The sequence below is a fragment of the Rhinolophus sinicus genome, chromosome 6 (assembly GCF_057876585.1).
Source record: "Rhinolophus sinicus isolate RSI-liver-muscle chromosome 6, RSI-T2T, whole genome shotgun sequence".
NCBI classification, from domain to species: domain Eukaryota; kingdom Metazoa; phylum Chordata; class Mammalia; order Chiroptera; family Rhinolophidae; genus Rhinolophus; species Rhinolophus sinicus.
In genome coordinates this window covers 25,428,203-25,447,349 of record NC_142506.1, presented here as the reverse complement: position 1 = coordinate 25,447,349, position 19,147 = coordinate 25,428,203, and the positions used below count along the sequence as shown (strand labels likewise).

General features: G+C 37.0%; 1 protein-coding gene across 8 annotated transcripts in view; it reads left to right on the top strand.

Moving 5' to 3' along the window:
* OXR1 (oxidation resistance 1) overlaps window positions 1-19,147 on the top strand; it is a 451,782-nt gene that overhangs the window by 368,247 nt on the left and 64,388 nt on the right. For 2 of the 8 annotated variants that reach the window (XM_019750594.3, XM_019750592.3), the window contains exon 1: window positions 5,995-6,198. The exons of 4 other annotated variants lie outside the window; for them this stretch is intronic. In XM_019750594.3, coding sequence (XP_019606153.2) covers window positions 6,000-6,198 — 199 coding nt within the window. In that variant the 5' untranslated portion in view covers window positions 5,995-5,999. Of the gene's footprint in view, window positions 1-5,994; window positions 6,283-19,147 lie in introns of those variants that run through there. 2 more of the 8 variants (XM_074316800.2, XM_019750596.3) reach the window with 1 other exon arrangement.

Below are 19,147 nucleotides of genomic sequence, written 5' to 3'. Positions count from 1 at the left end.
TGGCCCTGGGCTCTTCTGTCTCTGTTCTGATCCAGGTGTGTGACCTTGAGAGATTTGCTTGACTTCTCTAGGCTTTGGCTAACAAAGCAATAAAAATAAGAGGCTCAACTAGATAAACACCACGGCTTCCTTCTCAGGTTCAATAGGGTTACTGTTAATATATTAAGGGAATCATGTGAAAGAGAATTGAGACGTACTCTTTGTAACTCAAAAAGCAATTATTTTTAAACTTTTCTAATGTAGTTTTGTATAAAACCAACATATAAAACATAAAAATCACATTTTATGAGCATACATGTGTTTTACAAGTTCAAATTTACAAGTTGTGATAAAAAATACAGTAAATGTTTAAATTTAAAAAAAATTATTACAGTAAAAGACACATTGCCATTAATCTCCCTCAAAACACACCCCTTCCCTTCAAACACAATTACCTCATCATTCTTGCCATTTTCTAAAGAAGTTCTGGAAGTCCTTTTTTGTGTCTTTAGTTGCACTGTCATGGCTGCCTTGATATCCTGAGTTGATTCAAAATGTTTACCTTTCATGGTCATTTTGACTTTGGGGAAGAGCCTGGAGTCACACAGTGCCAGATCCGGTGAATAAGGTGGACGAGGACACACCATAATGTTTTGATTTAACAGAAATTGGCATATGAGAAGCGATGTAGATACTCATGAAAGAGGACTTCCAGAACTGCTTCAGAAAGTGGCAAGAATGATGGGATAAGTGTCTTCCAAATGAGGGAGAGTACTTTGAGGGGGATTAATGGCAATGTGTCTTTTACTGTAATAACTTTTTAATTTAAACATTCACTGTGTTTTTTAATCACAACTCATATAATATTTTCTGAGTATAAAGACACGTGTCATTGAGACAAGAGACTTTGAGTCTGAGAGACTTAGGCTGATAGGCATGAAACTGAAGTTTTACACTGGGAGTGACAGATGATTGATGGATTAGTTTTAGCATCAGCGCCTCCGAGTTCTACTCATTATGTTTTGCTTTTTTGTCAGCTCACTGGCTTTGGTTGTGTAATGTCAAGAAAATCCTTATTCATACACACAGTAGTAAAAAAAAATAATAGTTTTGCAATCTACGAAACTGAAAATCTGAACAGACCAATTACTACCATGAAATTGAATCAGTAATCAACAAGCTCGCAACAAACAAAAGCACCCCTATGTTTACTGCAGTGCTATTCACAATAGCCAAGATATGGAAACAACCAAAATGTCCATTAATTGATGATTAGATAAAGAAATTGTAAAATTATACAATCGAGTATTACTCTGCCATAAAAAGAATGAAATCTTACCATTTGTAACAACATGGATGGACCTAAAGAATATTATGCTAAATGAAATAAGTCAGACTGAGAAAGACAAATAGAATACCATATGATCTCATTTATATGTGGAACCCAACGAACAGAATAAACAAGCTAACAAAACAGAAATAGACTCAGAGATACAGAGAAAAAACTGATGGTTGCTAGATGGGAGGGTGATTGGGAGAAGGTGAAGGGATTCAAAAGTACAAATTGGTAGTCACAAAATAAACATGGGGATGTGAAATATGGTATGGGGAATATAATCAATGTTGTATAGATTTTGTAGGGTGCCAGATGGGTACAGGACTTATCAGGGGGAATCACTTCAGATTGTGTAACTGCCTGACCACTGTGCTGTACACCTGAAGCCGAAGCTGAATACTACTAAATGTCAACTATAATTAAATATATATATATATATATATATATATATATATATATATATATATATATATATACACACACACACACACACACACACACACACACACATGGTCACAGTATGTTAAGTACAGCGTAGGGAATATATCAATGGTACAGTAACAGCTACATACAATGTCAGAGGGGTAGTAGACTGGGAGAGGGGTTATCGCTTTGTGAGGGATATAAATGTCTAATTATGTTGTTTTACACACCTGAAACTAATTTTTTTTAAAAAGTGAAAACTCATCAGAATACAGAAATGGAAAGAGAGGCCTAAAAAACAAAATGCATTACTTTGACAATATAAATCAGGTAGTCTTCAGTAAGTGTATCAATTGGGCATAGATGATAAAAAATAAACGTTAATTAAACATTTGCAAAAATCTCGTATCAGTCAAGGCAGGCTAAGTTTATACTATGGTGTTAAATGAACCACCAAACCTCAGTGGCTTGCTGTAATAAGTGTTTATTTCTTGTTCATATTACATGTCAAGTTCAGTCTTGAGTTTGGAGGAGGGGCTCTGATCCACATAGCTTCTCAGGGATCCAGGTGGTTGGTGATGATGGCGCCACCATCTCAGAGCTATACCATCTGGAGCAGATAGCATCCTTAGTTGCTGATGCAGGCAGAGGCACCTGGAGTACAAAACTGCGGCTATTCTTTACACGTGAGTGTAAAAGCACATGCGTCACTTCTGCTCAGTGTGGCCCCAGTCTCATGGCTCTATATCAGAAGTTAATGTGTGATTCATATGAACTAAGTATGCAAAAGCACTTGGAAGAACTTTTAAGGAGCAGGTATCAAACATGTTTTAAAATCGAAAAATGCAGGTTCCCGAGCCCCCATCCTACAACCCAGGAATCAGGATCTCTGGGGTATAGCTGGGAAATTTGCCTTTTAGAAAGTGTTGCACAGCTGGTTCTCATTACCAACAGGAAGCTACTGTGAACCAGGAGTGTTTTTGAAGTAGAGGAAAGGCAACGATTAGCTCTGCGGATTTAAGGTTACCCTGGCTGCAATGTTGGAGATGGATTAAAGAGGGAAGAAACTAGAAGCTAGGAGATTTCATGTCACACAACATATATGGTTTTAATGAGAAACATAAATGCATGTGCTTATGTATCATGCAATGTGTTAGCAGGACCAGCTCAAGAGAGCCTAATAATGCTGTTGTAAATGTCTCTGTATATTTTAAGAATCTTCTCTCCCCACTTCTTCTTTCCTCGACTCCAAACCAGTACTGTAGGCACAAAGGAGCTGCCAACCAGTCCTGTTCATTTCATTCACTAAATGTTCTGCGTGTCAAGGACACCCATGGTGTTGGTCATAGAGTCCCTGGATAGGGCGTAGAGAATGAGGTAGGTGGGCGTGGCCTGCTTCTCTGGAGAGATTGCTGGGAGAGTCGCTGGAGGTGGTCAAGCTTTTCTTCTAGCCTGATTGGGCAGCACAGAATCTGGTTATATTGCTGTGTCTTCTGCCTTCTGGGAAGACCCATAGTTAAGAGTAGAGCTGCACTGGGAAAAAAATGACCGGTTTCTGATTCTTTTGAAAAATAAACCTGTCTGTTCAGTGCTGGATCATTTAAGGATTGACTATCCAGGTCTTGATTTCTCCTCCTACATCTGCCTATATTTTGGCTGATTCACCTGGTAAGCCCCCTGCTAACATTATACCTCTTAGAATGACCATTATCAAAAAGCCAACAGATAACAAATGTTGGCCTGGATGTGGAGAAAAGCAAAACCTGGGCACCACTGGTGGGAATATAAGCTGGTACAGCCACTGTGGAAAACAGTATGGAGGGTCCTTAAAATATTAAAACTAGAACCATTTCATTTATATGAAATGTCTGTTAAAGGCAAATCCATAGAGACAGAAAGTAGATTAGTGGTTGCCTACACCTGGGGGTAGGGATGGGGAATAACTGCAAATGGGTAAGAGGTTTCTTTCTGGGGTGATATAGATGTTCAGAAATTAGATTTTGGTGATGGTTTAACAATTGTGTAGATATACTAACAATCATTAAATTTGTATACTTTTTAAAGGTGAATTATATGGTAAATTATATGTCAATGAAAATATTTTTTAAATGAGACAGAGAGTTGCTGGAGGAGGCAGGTATGGAATATAAGGAAACTTTTTTTTAAAGGTGGAAGGGATTTATGTGGGTAATATAGGCAGGGTGAGGGGGAAGGAATCATAGTGGAGAGAAAAAAATAATAGAACAGAGAGGAGTAATAATGCTGGCGAGTCATACATAACATACATCAGACTAAGATCAAGCATTAATTTGCAGGAGAAGCACTTGCAGGAGTAAGGACTTCCTTCCTTCTGTTGCAAAATATGGAGATGAACTTGGAGACTGAAGAAAGGGAAGAAAAGTGAGAGTGTTCATATCTGATGGCCTATGATTTTCTGGGTCATGTAGAAGGAGAAGTAAAGTAACATGTTAGAGTGATGAATTTGGTAACTTAAGGAGAATTATGACAGTTCAGACAACAAATGTGAATATTAAAAAAATAAAACTGATTATATCAGCAAAAGGATTTTGAAGCCATTAGGGCATAAGCTGCGTTTAAATGAAAAATTGAAAAGCACTTAATCATGAAGGTTATATACATTTTTTTTCTGCAGCAGCTTTAGCTTTCCATGAAATAGAAACAGAAAATATTGATGGATTAACTGACTGTAAAACTGTATTTGAACTGGTAGAGTACAGGTTCCTGCTAAAGTTGGATGAAAAAGTGCCGATTTAATCAGGTATAAACCATTCAAACACTTATGGATATGATTATCACCAGCTAAATGACAAATTTCAAGGTGTAAAACATCTCAGAAAATCTGGAGCAGTGCTTTCCCATGCAGCACATCTGAACACATAGATGATTGAGGTTATGCATATTCCTGGGTCCTCTCTCATAAACATGTGAATTATACTCTCGGGTACAGCCCAGACATTCTATATTTTAACCAGGTATAAAGGCGAGGCTGATGTTAGAATGGTGACATTTGTCCAACCTGGTAAGAATTTAAACAAATAGTGATAGTGGGAAAAAGATCAAACATTTTTTTTTTTTAAAAGGGGGTATAATCTTTAATGGTTCGGTATAAATCTTAAGTTCCTGAAAGATTTTCTGTACTCCATTATTTGGTATGATTAGCTCTTCAACTTCCTAAGTAATTCAAACCTTTTTTTCCCCAAATACATTAATAAATTGGTCATTCCAAGTAAGAAGGTTTATTTACATAATGCGAGGGAAAACCTACCAGAGCTAAGTACAGATGTGAAAGGAAGAGAAACAAAATCGGGTAGTATAATAAATGTCTGTCTAAAGCCTTTGTCTGACGAAAGGAGGGTAAGGGTGACACTAGAGCCTTTAATTACCTTGCCTTACAGGACCCGATTCATGGACTGTCAAACTCTAATATCAGTTCACCATGCCACAACGAACTTTAAACGTGACGATTAATGCTTTCTTTTACGAAGCTGATCTCCTAATGCTTCCTCGGAAGCATTTTATCTGGATTGGTTTTAACTATGACTGCGGTTTTACCGTAAAAACTAACCTTCCCCTCTCCCTCCTCCCCACTCCGCCCCTCACAATTACAAGCTGCGAAAGTTTCACGTGCACCGTGCGCCTCCCACATACGCACACATACACCGCCACACAGAAACTCTGGACACATACAAACTTTTTCACGCCGCCCTCCTAGGCCCCCAAACTCTCCAGCAAAATAACTCTCCTGGTTATTTTCAGGCCCTGCGTAGCCTTCCGGCCCCAAAGTGCGGCCTCCTCACCCTTCCCAAGCAGTTCTGAAAGTCCGGTCCGGTCCGGCGGGGCGGGGCGGGGCAGGCGGGGCGGGCCTGCTCCATCGGAGCCGGACGGGTGGGGGTGGAGTGCCCAGGACCGGTCCGGCTTGCTTACGAGCTGCCAGCTTTTCTATCTGCATCGATTCTACGAAGAATGTACCTACTTTCAAAGCTCAGTGTCGCCTGGCTTGGCTTTTGGAAGCAACAAGAAAAACTTTTTAAAAACTTTTGTCCAGCTTCTGCTCCCCCGGCGCGTAGTTTCCTGATGGTTCGCTCCGGGGCCACGCTAGGGACGCCGTGTCCCCCTCCCCGCCTCCAGTTCTGCGCGCGGAGCCCCCGCCCCGGGTCGGGTCGGACTAGTGGGCGGGTGCGCACGGAGTGGGCGCTGTCCCGGAAACCGTCGGCCTCCTCGGCCCCTGCCCGGCGGCAGCATGGACTACCTGACCACGTTCACGGGGAAGAGCGGGCGCCTTCTACGGGGCACGGCCAACCGCCTGTGGGGGTTCGCGGGTGGCGGCGAAGTCCGACAGGTGTGCTTCCAGGATTACCTGAGGGAGCCCGCCCAGGGGGACCCCGGGTGCGGGTCCCCGCCCCACCGGCCCCCGGCGCCGTCCAACCCAGAGGAACCTGGTGAGTTCAGCCTTCCTTGGCCTCCCGCGCGGTCGACCCCGGCTGAGGGCTGCGGGGAGGCGGCGGTCTGGGCTCTGGATCGGGGTGCGTTGCCGGGGCAGGAGCCTAGGGGAACTGGGGGGACAGGGATGGCTGGTGGCCAGACGGGGGTGAAGAGGGTAGGACTCATTCTGTAGGGACGGGAAAGTTTCTGCTGTTTGTGTCGTAGGTCTTCCTGCTCTGCTCTTCCTGCTTTCTTCACCTCGGCTCGACTTTCTGTACCCCGCCAAGTATTTCAAGGGTACATAGGATCCATTCTGTGTTCCCTTCCCCTGGGGGGTGACTGTGACGCCAGTCTTGTTCGTCTTTGAGATCATTAAGAACACCGTGCCTGGTTTGGTTTGGGTTTGGGTCAGTGTTTTTGATGTTTGCCAACTGTTAGCGTTCACGTCGGCACGTAATAATACTTTGGAAAAGAAACAACTTAAACTGGAATTTGGTTGATTTTTGTATCATGCATTTTGAAAGGCTGCATGTTATCTTGAGGTGGCAGAAGCTAGAAACTTTTTTCTCAGTTGCATTTATACTGACTGCTATCTTAGTTTTCTTTCATCATAGTGGCTTTGTACCATTCTTAACAACAACAAAAACTCAGTCGTAATGGTATGATATTGGTATCCTACAGAGTTTTTAAAAGCGCTTGCTGAAGAGGTATTAGCATAATGCATATGGTAACTTCTCCAGTGTCATTGGTGTCCTCTAAGTTAGTAAGTGGCGTTTATATTTTGTTTTGTTCCTTGTTTTAATATGCATTTTTGGTATTACGAGTAATTATATGAGCATTAGAGAGTCTAGAAAATAGAGAAAAGCACAGAAAATATAAAATCTCTCCATAACCCCACATCCTGCCATTCATTTTTAAGCAGTGAAACAGTGACGACATCTATTGATCTGTGTGTGTCTAGGTGTGTAACATAAGCTTTGAAGAAACTTGAATATTAAAATCTAATTTTAGCAGGATCCCCTTTTGATAATTTTCCTCACCTTACATAAAATATAATGTCTTTAGAATTCCTGTTTATAGAATTAGAAAATGAAAAAGGGGGATACTTTGTTTCTGCTTTGAAGGACATTAACCAGATATGGAATCCTCTTTAAAGTTGAGACCAGGGTTGAGGGCTGGAACTTTAAAGTATTTGAATAAAGGGATTAAAGTATTTGAATAAAGCATTTTTTTAAATGCATTATTAGTTGTCTATTGAAAACAATTAATGTGTGACCAGCCTCTAGATAGATGGAGAATTTAGAAATACGTGGTGTAACCAGATAGGAATGTGATCAGTATTTTAATAAATAATGCCCAAACATACGAGTATACACAGGATTTATTCATTCAAAAACACTCCTTGAGCACACTGCCATTTCTGACACTCTTCCTTCAGAGTTGCAGCTTCAAAGTAACGAACCAATTCCTCTTCTATTGAAGCTGCCTTATGAACTCATGGCACATTATTTTTTTTTTATTAAATTTATTGTGTTAGCCTTGGTTAATAACATTGTATATAAAATTTCAAGTGTACAACTTTATATTGCATTTGTCTGTTGCATTGTGTGCTCACCACCCAAAGTCTAGTTTCCTTCCGCCACCAGATATTTTACCCCCTTTAATATTAATGGTGTCCTCAAATCTCTGACACCAGTTAGAGAGGCCTTGTGATGTCACAGTTATAACCACAGTCTGGTGGGCAGGCACATCCTAGCATTAACTTGCTAAAAGAATTTGTACAAGTTAATCACTTTTGGCCTATATTTTCTTGTTTGTGTATGAGGCTGATTAGATCTCAAAGGTTCTCAATTCTAGAGCTCTTTGTCATTTGGAACAGGACTAGTGAAAATGATGGGTGGTAAAGCTAGAAAATAGCATTTAGGGCTAAAAATGTTGTAGGTCTATGAAGTTATACCCAGAGTTCTGAAGACAGTTTAATAAGTGCCCCAGCAATAATTTGATCACCTGCTGCCATTCTTAAAGTAAAGCTTCCTAAATTGACTCCTTTGAGAGGCAACATGTATATTATATATATGTAAAAAATAAATGGTTATTGATTTCTAGTCAGCCTTTGCTTAAAATGAGAACTCTGTTCTATTCTTTGCAAATGCCTACCAGATGGGTTTTGGTTTAGGGTTTTTCTTTATATTTGTGTTCTTCAGAAGGATTATCTGTCAGTCTGTTTAAAGGATTTTTTCTGCCCTTTCTTCTGTGAGTACCCTCATTTCAGATTTTTATAACAGTTGCTTAACTTTCCTGTTGTCTGTTACCTTTCCTTCAAGTCTTTAAAGTCCTGTCTATTGTATCAGATACTTTACCACACTTGCAGGTTCGCTGCACCCCAGTACCCCATTTGTTGTTGTAACTGATTTTGCCCCTCACCACTTCATGTTCAGTAATGAGGCTGATAAAATAGTTTTACCATTGACAGATTGAGCATGGACCAGATAAAACTTTGGTCAAATGTTTCTGATGTCACTTTATAAACAGCCTATTTACTGGACTGTTAGTGTTACTCATGCCTCTTTACTCCTCTCCAAGGTGGCTGCTTTTCCTCTTACCAGCTTTTAGTGTTTGCTGACTCCAACATTATAGTCCCCTCAGGAAAAACATAATTGGGACTTAGACATGCTAAGGAGCTCATCACGCCATTGCTCTAGTTAATAACAATTACAAAAAAAAAAAAAAGAACATCTATGATACAATTTTTGTTCCTGCTTAAAGAGTAAGTTATGGTTTGATTCAAAAACTTGCTTTGGACCTCGAGTATGGCTGTTGTTTGGGGACATGACCAGAAGTCTACATATGTAGTCTTTAAAATTATTCACTAGATCATATGGTAATAAATAAGTGCAAATAAATAGATTTAACAAGTTTAGTCTCAACTTACTGTCATACAGTTTTTATCATAAACTGCCATTTTATGTCAACTTTCTTTTCTCACTTGGTGACAGTATACTTTAAATACACCTCAGTCCTATTTACATTTTCTTTTTATTTACTTTTAGCAATTAAAACAGTATCTTTCAGGGGAGAATGGCAACAGGAATAAAAGCTGCTAAGAACATTTTCTATGCTGCAGGCACTAGCAAAAATTTTTATTTAATCCTAATAACAACTCTGTATGATAGGTATTATTATGTCATTCTCCTGATAAAGAAACTGAGCCAGACAAAGAAATAAGGGATACAGAATTAAGTTGGATGTTATCTTATTTCTAAGAGTTATGGCTCTGTCAGACAGGGAAAAATTATGCGAGAAGAAAGCAAAATTCTGTCATGTATGATGTTAAAGTTAAAACAATTTAGGTAAAGGATCTGATGGCTTGTCACTGAAATTTCTTTAGAGTTAGAAAGATAGTAAAATGATTTGAGCTGAAAATGCAAAATCCATGGAAGCTGGTAAAACAGATAGCGTATATTAGGTTGGAAACTGCAGATGCACATTATCTGAAAGAGGTAGATAATAGTTTATCCGGAACCCAGGAAAGACCAAGTGCCTCTAAAGGATTTGGAGTACCAGTTATTACACAGTTATAAACACAGTTTAAGCACTGCAAAACAGTATTTTGGTCAATGGCAGACCACATAGATGATGGTGGTCCCGTACGATGATAGAGCTGAAAAATTCCTCTGCCACATGTTTATGGTGATACTGCTATAGGCAAAACCTCCTACGCTGCCACTTGTGTATAAGTATAGTGTACAGTTACGTAAAGTACGTAACACTTGACGATTATAAACAACTATGAGTATGCTACTGGTGTTTGTATTTACTATACTATACTTTTTATTGGTAGGGTGTACTTTCTACTTAAAAAAATAAAAAAAGGTTTGTTTTAAAACAGCAGCAACCTCATAAATCTTGTGTTTACCACATCTCTTGATTGCATTATTTTCTCTTGTGCTTGAATTAATCTCCTGTTATTTAGATATGTTTAGATACACAACTACTTACCATTGTTACAGTTGCTTACAGTATTCAGTACAGTAACATGCTGTACAGGTTTGCAGCCTAGGAGCAATCGGCCATACCATGTAGCCCAGGTGTGTAATAGGCTATACTATCTAGGTTTGTAAGTGCACTCTATGATGTTCCCACAATGACACAATCGCCTAACAAGGCATTTCTCAGAATGCATCCTCTCCTTAAACGACACATGACTATTTAAAACACAACTCAGTGTTGCTCAGTGATGGAGGATGATAACTCTAGATGTCTGTCTGCAGGCTTAGTCTCATTTCCCAAAGTGGGTGATGAAAGGTGGGGAGAAGAGTCTCTTCTCAATAAATAGCCTCAGTCTGCTCTAATGGTAACTCCAACTAAATTTGAGTTCATAATATTGTTTCCTTAGTCTAGTGCTTCTCAATAGGCAATACTCATAGGCAATACTCATTTGCCTATTTTAGTATTGCCACTCATCTCACAGGATAGCTGTGAAGTCTTTTGTATTATCTGTGTTTTAGGACAAAACTGTTTCTAAATAGTTGAGGCTACAATAAAGCAATGATTTTCAAACTTTAGGGTGCCTCAGAATTACCTGAAAGGCTTGTTAAAAAAAAAAAAAGGTCGGACCCTTCCGCCAGAGTTTCTGATTCAGTACTAGTGGGTTGGGCCCCATAATTTGTATTCTATTAGGTTGGTGCAAAAGTAATTGCAGTTTAAAAGGTTAAAAATAATTGCAAAAACTGCAATTACTTTTGCACCAACCTAATAATTTTTCAAGTAATGTTGATGCTACTGGTCTTGGGACCACCCTTTCACTCCACTTTCCTTAGTGGGTAAGTCTTTTACCATGGTGAGGTTAGAAGTAAATATAGAAATGATGAAATTTATTGAATTCCTATTAGTGTTAATATTTTTTATTGAGGTTACCAATCAGTGTATTTGCTCTTTAACATATTTGTTATATTTCAGAGAATTAGGCCTATGAGAGGGTGTACAAATTAGTCTTATAAATCTAATTTAAAATGAATACTTGTGTAACTGTTTTTGGATTTGTGATTTTAAGTCAAAATGTAGAAATATCTGTCTAAATTTAGAAACTTAGAAATTTAAGTGAACTTAGCATTCCCTATATTTAAAACTTTTTTACAATGTAGTTAATAGAGTTAAGTTCTTAGAAAGGTTTATTTGTTAGAAGTAAAGTGCTTAAAATAGAATATAGTAAATTTATAAATGCAGTTGAGTATATGAGAGAATTTAGTTACCTTAGTTTATAAATAGGATTATTTAGGGTTACTTAGTTTGTTTTCTCTTTGAGTTGATCAGCTGTCAAAAGCATCTTAGAAAGTGTACTAAAATTGACTAAATTTATAAATAGAATGTGCATTATAGTTGAAGACTTAGGGAAAGCTAGGTTTTTATATATGTGCTCCATTAAATCAAACATTAATTTAAAAGCAAAGTAACTGCAAATAATTTTTTCTGTGGATAAAGGCGTCCTCCATGGCCACCAGCAAACTTGCATTGACTCGATACATTTTGTTGAATGGATAAATGATATTACTACGAAAAAGGGGGCCTGTTTTAAAGTCACATTCATGTATTAGGGAAAGACCAAAAACCTGCCTTTGTTTTTTTTAGCAATCAGTGAAAAAAGGGAAATGTGATCAGACACAGATCACAGTATCCCTAAGATAAAGATATACCTGTTGCTTAGGCAGGAGAAATGCTACTGTTCCTGTTAGTGAAAAAAAAGATAAAAATTCTCATTGAACTCTTACTACAGCAGGAAGTATCCTCACTATCTTTATGGTAAATACAGATTCTAATTTCAAAATGCTATTTTTTTACACTGTCCTTGAAAGTAATGGTGTACCAACAAAATGCAAATTAATAAAAGCAGTTATGTACAAGGCCAGAGCAATCCAACACATCTGATGATGTGTCTTAACTGAGGGGTAGGTGCTAGATTATAAACTCTAGATTTTAGATGATAGAGTTAAGATTTTACATTTTAGAATGCTGCTCAATAGAATTTTCTGCAATGATAGAAATGTTCTATACTTGTGTTGTCAGTATGGTCGCCGCTAGTCAAATATGGCTGTTGAGCACTTGAGATGTGACTAGTGAGGAGCTGAATTGAGGAATCTGGATTCTAGATTCTGTATCTCATTGCCCAGTATGGTAGCAACTAAGCACATGTGGCTATTTTAGTTTAAAATAACTAAAGTGAAATTAAAAATTCAGTTTTCAGTTTCTCTAAGTCACATTTCAGGTACTGAAAACCCACCAGGCTAGTGGCTACCATATTAGACAGTGCGGGTAGGAAACAGTTCTGTTATTGCAGAAGGTTTCACTGGACAGCAGTGTTGTAGAGCAGTGGGTCTCAACTCTGATGTGAAGCCTCACCTCTAGCATCAGATCTAGAAGGTCTGACAGTAATAAAAAAATATATCTAAATCAAAATCTTTAAATGTAGGACTTCAACCAGTTTTAAGTTTCTCAGGTGATTCAAATGTGTAGGGAGGATTAAAAACCACTGACTATTTTATTTTCCTTTATTGTTTCTCCCAGTTATTCAAATTACTGAGTCTCGATGAGTTCAGCAGGTCTTATTTTGTTTTGTTTTGATTTTTCCTTTGCAAGTATTTTGGGCATGCACCTGTTTTATGATTCAGTTTAAGAAAAGAGGTACGTGTTTAAATGATATGTCAACTTCTGGATAGGATTGAGACCTTACGAAAATTGAGGTGACAGTGAAAAGCTCCTGAAAGGAAAGCCTTGTTGATCTGCTTGAGAGAGACATGCTGAAGAAAATATCTTGATGTATTTGCTTTTAGTTTTTAAATAAGAAATATATGTGTGTGTGTGTGTGTGTGTGTGTGTATATATATATATATAAGCATATGCAATTTTTTGGTAAAACTGATGTATGCTAACAATAAAGAAGTCATACATTTTAGAGATTAAAGTTTAAAAGCCACCTCCAGCCCAACCATCCAGAGATGTTATTAATATTAGGGTAGGCAATACTGCCAAGATTTATTCTATGTATATACACATATGGAATAATGGACAGATCATTGGAAGGAAGGAGTGACTGAAAGATATTCATTTGCCATTACAAAGTATTTCCTAAAACGTGTCTAAGGTTATGCAGATTCTGAAAAAAATATTAAGAAGTTGGTATTATTGTAATATTCTTGCTTCAGTTTTAGGTTGGATATATTTCACTCTCTGAGATGTTAGATTTCTTCTCCCCATCTCCTGATATTTACTCATATTATGTTTACATTTTTCATATTTGTAACATTCAGATAGTTTTCAACTACATTTTTATAAGTTCTTATTGTTCAGTGCTCCCCTGTCCTTTTGTCATGTCTTCTTCATTCCTAAAGTTTTTTATTTTGATACAGTAGGCACAATTTCAGCTTTGTGACATTTAATAATGGTTTAGTAAAGAAGTTTTAAGAAAGCAAGACTGTTTATTCTTTCCCCTAGTATGACTTACTTTTTATGCATGAGTACCTAAAGAACTCTTCCTTTATTTTCCAGGCACTAGAATTTAACCAGGAGCGGAAAAGAGAATGACCAGATTTGTGTGCATGTGTGTGTGTATGTGTAATACTCTTTTAGGTATCACATGTCTTTTCTAGGATCCATGTCATTGGATAAACCACTATACTACATGGAACAGCCCTAGTCTTGAGCTAGAGGGAAAAAAGAACTAGGACGTATAACGTTGGGTTTTAACAGTTCTACCTGGAAGCCTCATCATTTCTGTTCATGTTTCATTGGGAAAGCACGTCACATGGACATGTCTGACATTAATCGGATGGTGCTGTATATTTTATGTTCTTCCTCAGGGGGGAATACAGGATATTTGTAACAGTAATGTAGTCTATCACAATGACTGCTATAGAAAGCAGTTATGTTAGTTTGGCCGGTTTGAAAATCACTAGTGTTACTGTCGCAAGTAGGGAATAGTATAGAGAAGTCCATTTCTTTTGTCAGTCTTTCAGTCTGCAAGTTTGATCCTTTCAAAAGCTCTATTAATGGTGCTTTTCAGATTTTTTGTGCATGCAAATCAATCGTGACTCAGTAGTTCTGGAGTGAAGCCTGAGAGTCTGCATTCACAAGAAGCTGCCAAGTGCTGCCAATGCTGCTGGTCCTTGGAACACAGCTTTATGTGCAAGGCTCTATGGCACTTTATATCGTGGGCCTTTCCACTGAGAAGCAAGCACACAAATAAATAAAATCCTTGGCTATAGAGGAAAGGGGCACTAAAGGGGAACAACTAATGGATAGGCGATCAATAGGTTTATGAGATATTACCAAATACAAGGAAAGATGAGCATTGAGAAGGAATTAATTGGATGCTTCACCAAGATCAAATAAAACAAAATTGATAAAGCCACTTAGCTTATTCTCCTCTGCCAAAGTATATTTAGTGAACTAGGAAGAGAGAAACCAGCGCAGTGCATTATGGGATCAATAGGAGGTGATGGGGTCAAAACAGTGAAAGTAGACTCTTATTTCCAAAAGTTCAAAAAAATAAGCAGAGAAGGATGTTTACAAAGTTGAAGAAAAATGGAGTGTTTTTTCATGTTTGTTTTGCTTATGGATAAGGAGTCAATAGCAAGTGAAAGGTTGAAATTACAGGCTTTTTTTTCTACGCTACCTCACTGAAGGGGAGCCAGTTAATTAGAAAAGCTGTAATCAGTGTATCTTTTTTAGTTTAGAAGATACTTTTAAAGTTTTAAAATCTATATTGTGTTTGAAAATATTGACTCCCAGATCAGTATTTTTTTTGTCAGCTGCTACCAAAACTATCCTAGTCAATTATAACGTGGATCTTTTAGTATATTAAAACTGGATTTCACAGTTTTCATTCTTGGTTTCCAGGCTTTCTTTCTACAGTTTGCCTTTCCTATTATATTACCAAAAGTGATCTTTACTGTAAATTTTTGATACTGCTTTATCAATTCTCTGCTTAAAAATATTTTGGAGCTACGGTGTCTGGTAATAGCAAGCTAGATCATTCAGATTGTTCTACTGAGAACAATTTAAAAAGGTGGGCCAAAACAAAACATTTTTATTGAGGGTTTCAGAAAGCTAGTTGATATGACTAGATTTGGATCTGAATGAGAACAGAGAATAAGGAAGGAATGGCTCCAGTGTAGAATTGTTCTTTCCCTGGGAGAGATGTTGATTTCAGAAGCAGCAACTGAGAGATAAAAGGGTGCTTTTAACAACTATGGATATAAGAGGACAGGGACAGAGTTCAAGACTTAAGACAGGAGAGGGGTGAACTCTTCTTAAGTAGGACTCCAAAATCCTATACCCTAGGGTTCAGAAAAACTGAAGTAGTTAGGCTCTTGTAGAATGGTAGCTCAGCCTCAAGTTTTCATTCCTGTAACTTCATTAACAAGATCTGGTATTGGTAGTGTCCTTGGGTATTTGGCAGAAGCAAGCGTTAATATTTTCTGGATAAACATTACTTTCTATGTGGCAAATTCTGTCTACACATATAGTATCCGTTACACAAAATATAATTAGACATATGACAAGACATCAGAAACAACAGAGATTACAAACAGACCCACAGGAACTCTGGGTATATAGTTATCAGATTTAAAGTAGCTGTGTTGAGAATTTTGAGTTAATTTTGTACGAATATACAAATTATATAAAAGAAAAATGGATATTCTAGTACTGAAATATGTAATCCTCCAAATTAGGACCTTTGTGGATGAATTTAACTGCAAATTAGCCACCACAGAAGAGAGAATTAGTGAATTGAAACATAAGTCGGAAGGAAATATCCAGAATAAAGAGAGACAAAAGAATGGAAAATATAAGAAAGGGTAAGCTTAGTACAAGATACAATGAGAAATTCTAAGGTATGTATACTTGAGCCCCCAAAGGAGACGAGAGGGAGAATGGCCCAGAAGCATTGTTTAATGATAGAATGACTGAAAACTTCAAAGCTTTAATTCACAGATCCAAGCATCATTATAAACCCCTAGTGGAATCAATACAAATCCCACCGAAGATGAAAAATCTTAAAGGCAATCAGAATAAATAATGAATGGGGTAGCAATAACACTGACAGTTGATTTCCCAACTGAAACACTGGGCAGTAAAATTCAGGGGAAAATACCTACCAGTCTAGAATTCTGCCCTATGAAATTACCCAAAGATGCCATAGAAATGATAAATATGGGGACAAAACTAAATAAATGTTCACTGTCTATAAAAATAATGTCTTATAGTGTTTTATACACATACATGTAATTATGTAATAATAGTTGCATGTAGATCTTGGCAAAGACACACAGTTTTCTGTTTTTTAATTTAATTGATTAATTAATTAGATTCAGGTGTACAAAACAACATAATGATTAGATATTTACAGCCCTCAAAAGTGAACCCCCCCAAGTCTTCTACCCGTCTGACTTCGTACATAGCTATTACAATACATAGCTATTACACAGTCTCCCCCATCCCTTAACCCCCTTCCATCTAGCCAGTATATTCCCTATGTTGTACTTTACATCCCATGAATATATATACAAGGAGTGCCAAAAAAATGTATACACATTGTAATACCCAATATATGCTGATAACAAAAGATGAATGCAAGTCACGTTTGACTTCTGCAATTACAATCTTTTAAGTGAACATCATAGTACACATTGCTACCGTAATTCAATTCAACTTCCAAAAGTAATGCATAGATAACATCTCTTAAAATGCGTATAGATTTTTTTGGCACCCCGGTATATATATTTAATTATAGTTGACATTTAATATTATTCTATACCAGCTTCAGTTGCACAGCATAGTGGTCAGGCATCTACAGTCTATGCAGTGGTCCCCATAAGTTCAGTACCTATCTGGCACCCTACATAATCTTTACAACATTATTGATTATATTCCCCACACTCTATTACATGTACCCATGACTATTTTGTGACTAACAATTTGTACTTTCTAATCCCTTCACGGTCTCCCCCATCCCTTACCCCCCTTCCATCTAGCCACTCTCAGTTTTTTTCTCTATCTTTGAGTCTCTTTCGGTTTAAAGCACAATTTTCAGTATCTTTGTATTATTGTCCAGGGAAAGGATAAAAGTACTACTTAATATTAGACTGAGATGAGTCAGTAATTCAAGCTGTAATCTCTGGGATGACCACAACAGAATTGATAAAGAATGTGTAACTTCCAAATACATGAGAGGAAAGCAGGAAATTAATAAATAATATTCAATTCAAGAGAAAACAAGAAAGGAGAGTAACAGCAGGCAGATGAATAGAAAATAGAATAGATTAAAAAGGTCTTGCTTTAGAGACACATTAAAGAAGAAGGATTAAAAAAAGGTTGAAAGTAAAAAGGAAAAGCAAACACTAATGGAAAGAAAGTTGGTATAATTATGTTAATATGTGACAGAGCAGACTTTAAGACATAAAGTATTCTGAGGAGATGTTCAATTTACCAGGAAGATACAACAATTCTTAATTTGTATGAACTTAGTATCATGGTCTCAAAATACAGAAAGCAGAGAGACACTTAGAAGGAACCAAAAAACTCACAATCGTAGTGGGGGATTTTAATAACCTCTATCAGAGATTTGAAGAATAACAATACAACCAATATGGATATGAAAGATTTGAACAACACAATCAGCAAACTTGACCTCATGCATATAGAGGTAAATAAATATGTGTGCGTCTATGCATACACATACTAGCACATAAACACATGACACTACGCTACAGTATAGAATATATGTTCTTTTCAAGCACATATGGAACATTTACTAAATTTACATGTGATCATAAATTAAGTTTCAACAAATTTCAAAGGTTTCAACTATTTCATTTTCTTTCAACACAGTGCAATTAAGCTAGAAATCAATAACCGAAAGATAAATTTTAAAAGTTGTCATATGTGGCAAATTAAGCAATATTCTCTAAATAGCAAAATAAGAAATTAGAGAAGTCATAAAATATTTTTGACCAAATTATTAAAACACGGACTATCAAGACTTGTAGGAATCCATTTAGGTGGAAATTTATTGCTTTAGATGACACATACTAAGTTTCTGATTCTGATGATGATGGAGTAAATTCTAACTCCCCTTGCTCTTTCCCCTATACCAAAATAATTGTATCTCAGGGAAAGTCTTACACATTCATTCGTTTATCTGCCAAATATTTATTGAATATCTACTGTCTGCCAGGCATGTCAAGTGCTAGGTATACACCTAGCAGGGTTCCCCAACTTGACAGGATTGACATTTTGGGTCAGATAATTCTTTGTTGTTGGGGGACTTTGATTGCATTGTTTAGTACATGATGTTTACCAGCATCCATGGTCTGTACTCACTAGATGCCAGTAGTACTCCCCCAATTATGATAAACAAAAATGTGCCTCAGTTTCATCAGTTGTAAAATGGGGCTAATAATACTTGTTTTATAGGGTTGATGAATTAGATAATAAATGTGTGAAGTACTTAGAACAGTATCTGGCATATACTAGGCACTTGATAAAGTTGAACTATTACTTTGATCATTAAATAAATCGCCAATATGTATTTCTAAACTGTAATAAATTTTCTGAGGAAGAAGAATAGGACTTCTCTCTGTACTCCCAGTTTAGATTCATATTTGTTGACAACTGTCTTTAAAAATGCATTATATTACTACAAAGTTACCCAATAATAGTTTGCAATAGGTAACAACTGTGGTCACTTTTATTTAACTCTGAAATATTGTGAGTACATGATTGTATTTTCGTATTGATAGAAGCGAATGATCAGTTTATTTCATTGTGCTCTGGTACTTGTATTTATGAATAAGTGTTTTAATATTGCTTATTAAAGTTTAGAACTATAATAGATAAAAATTATTACAAAATGCTTTATAATTTTAAATTATTAAAGTGAATAGTTTTAATTCATTTCAAGTTTTAAAC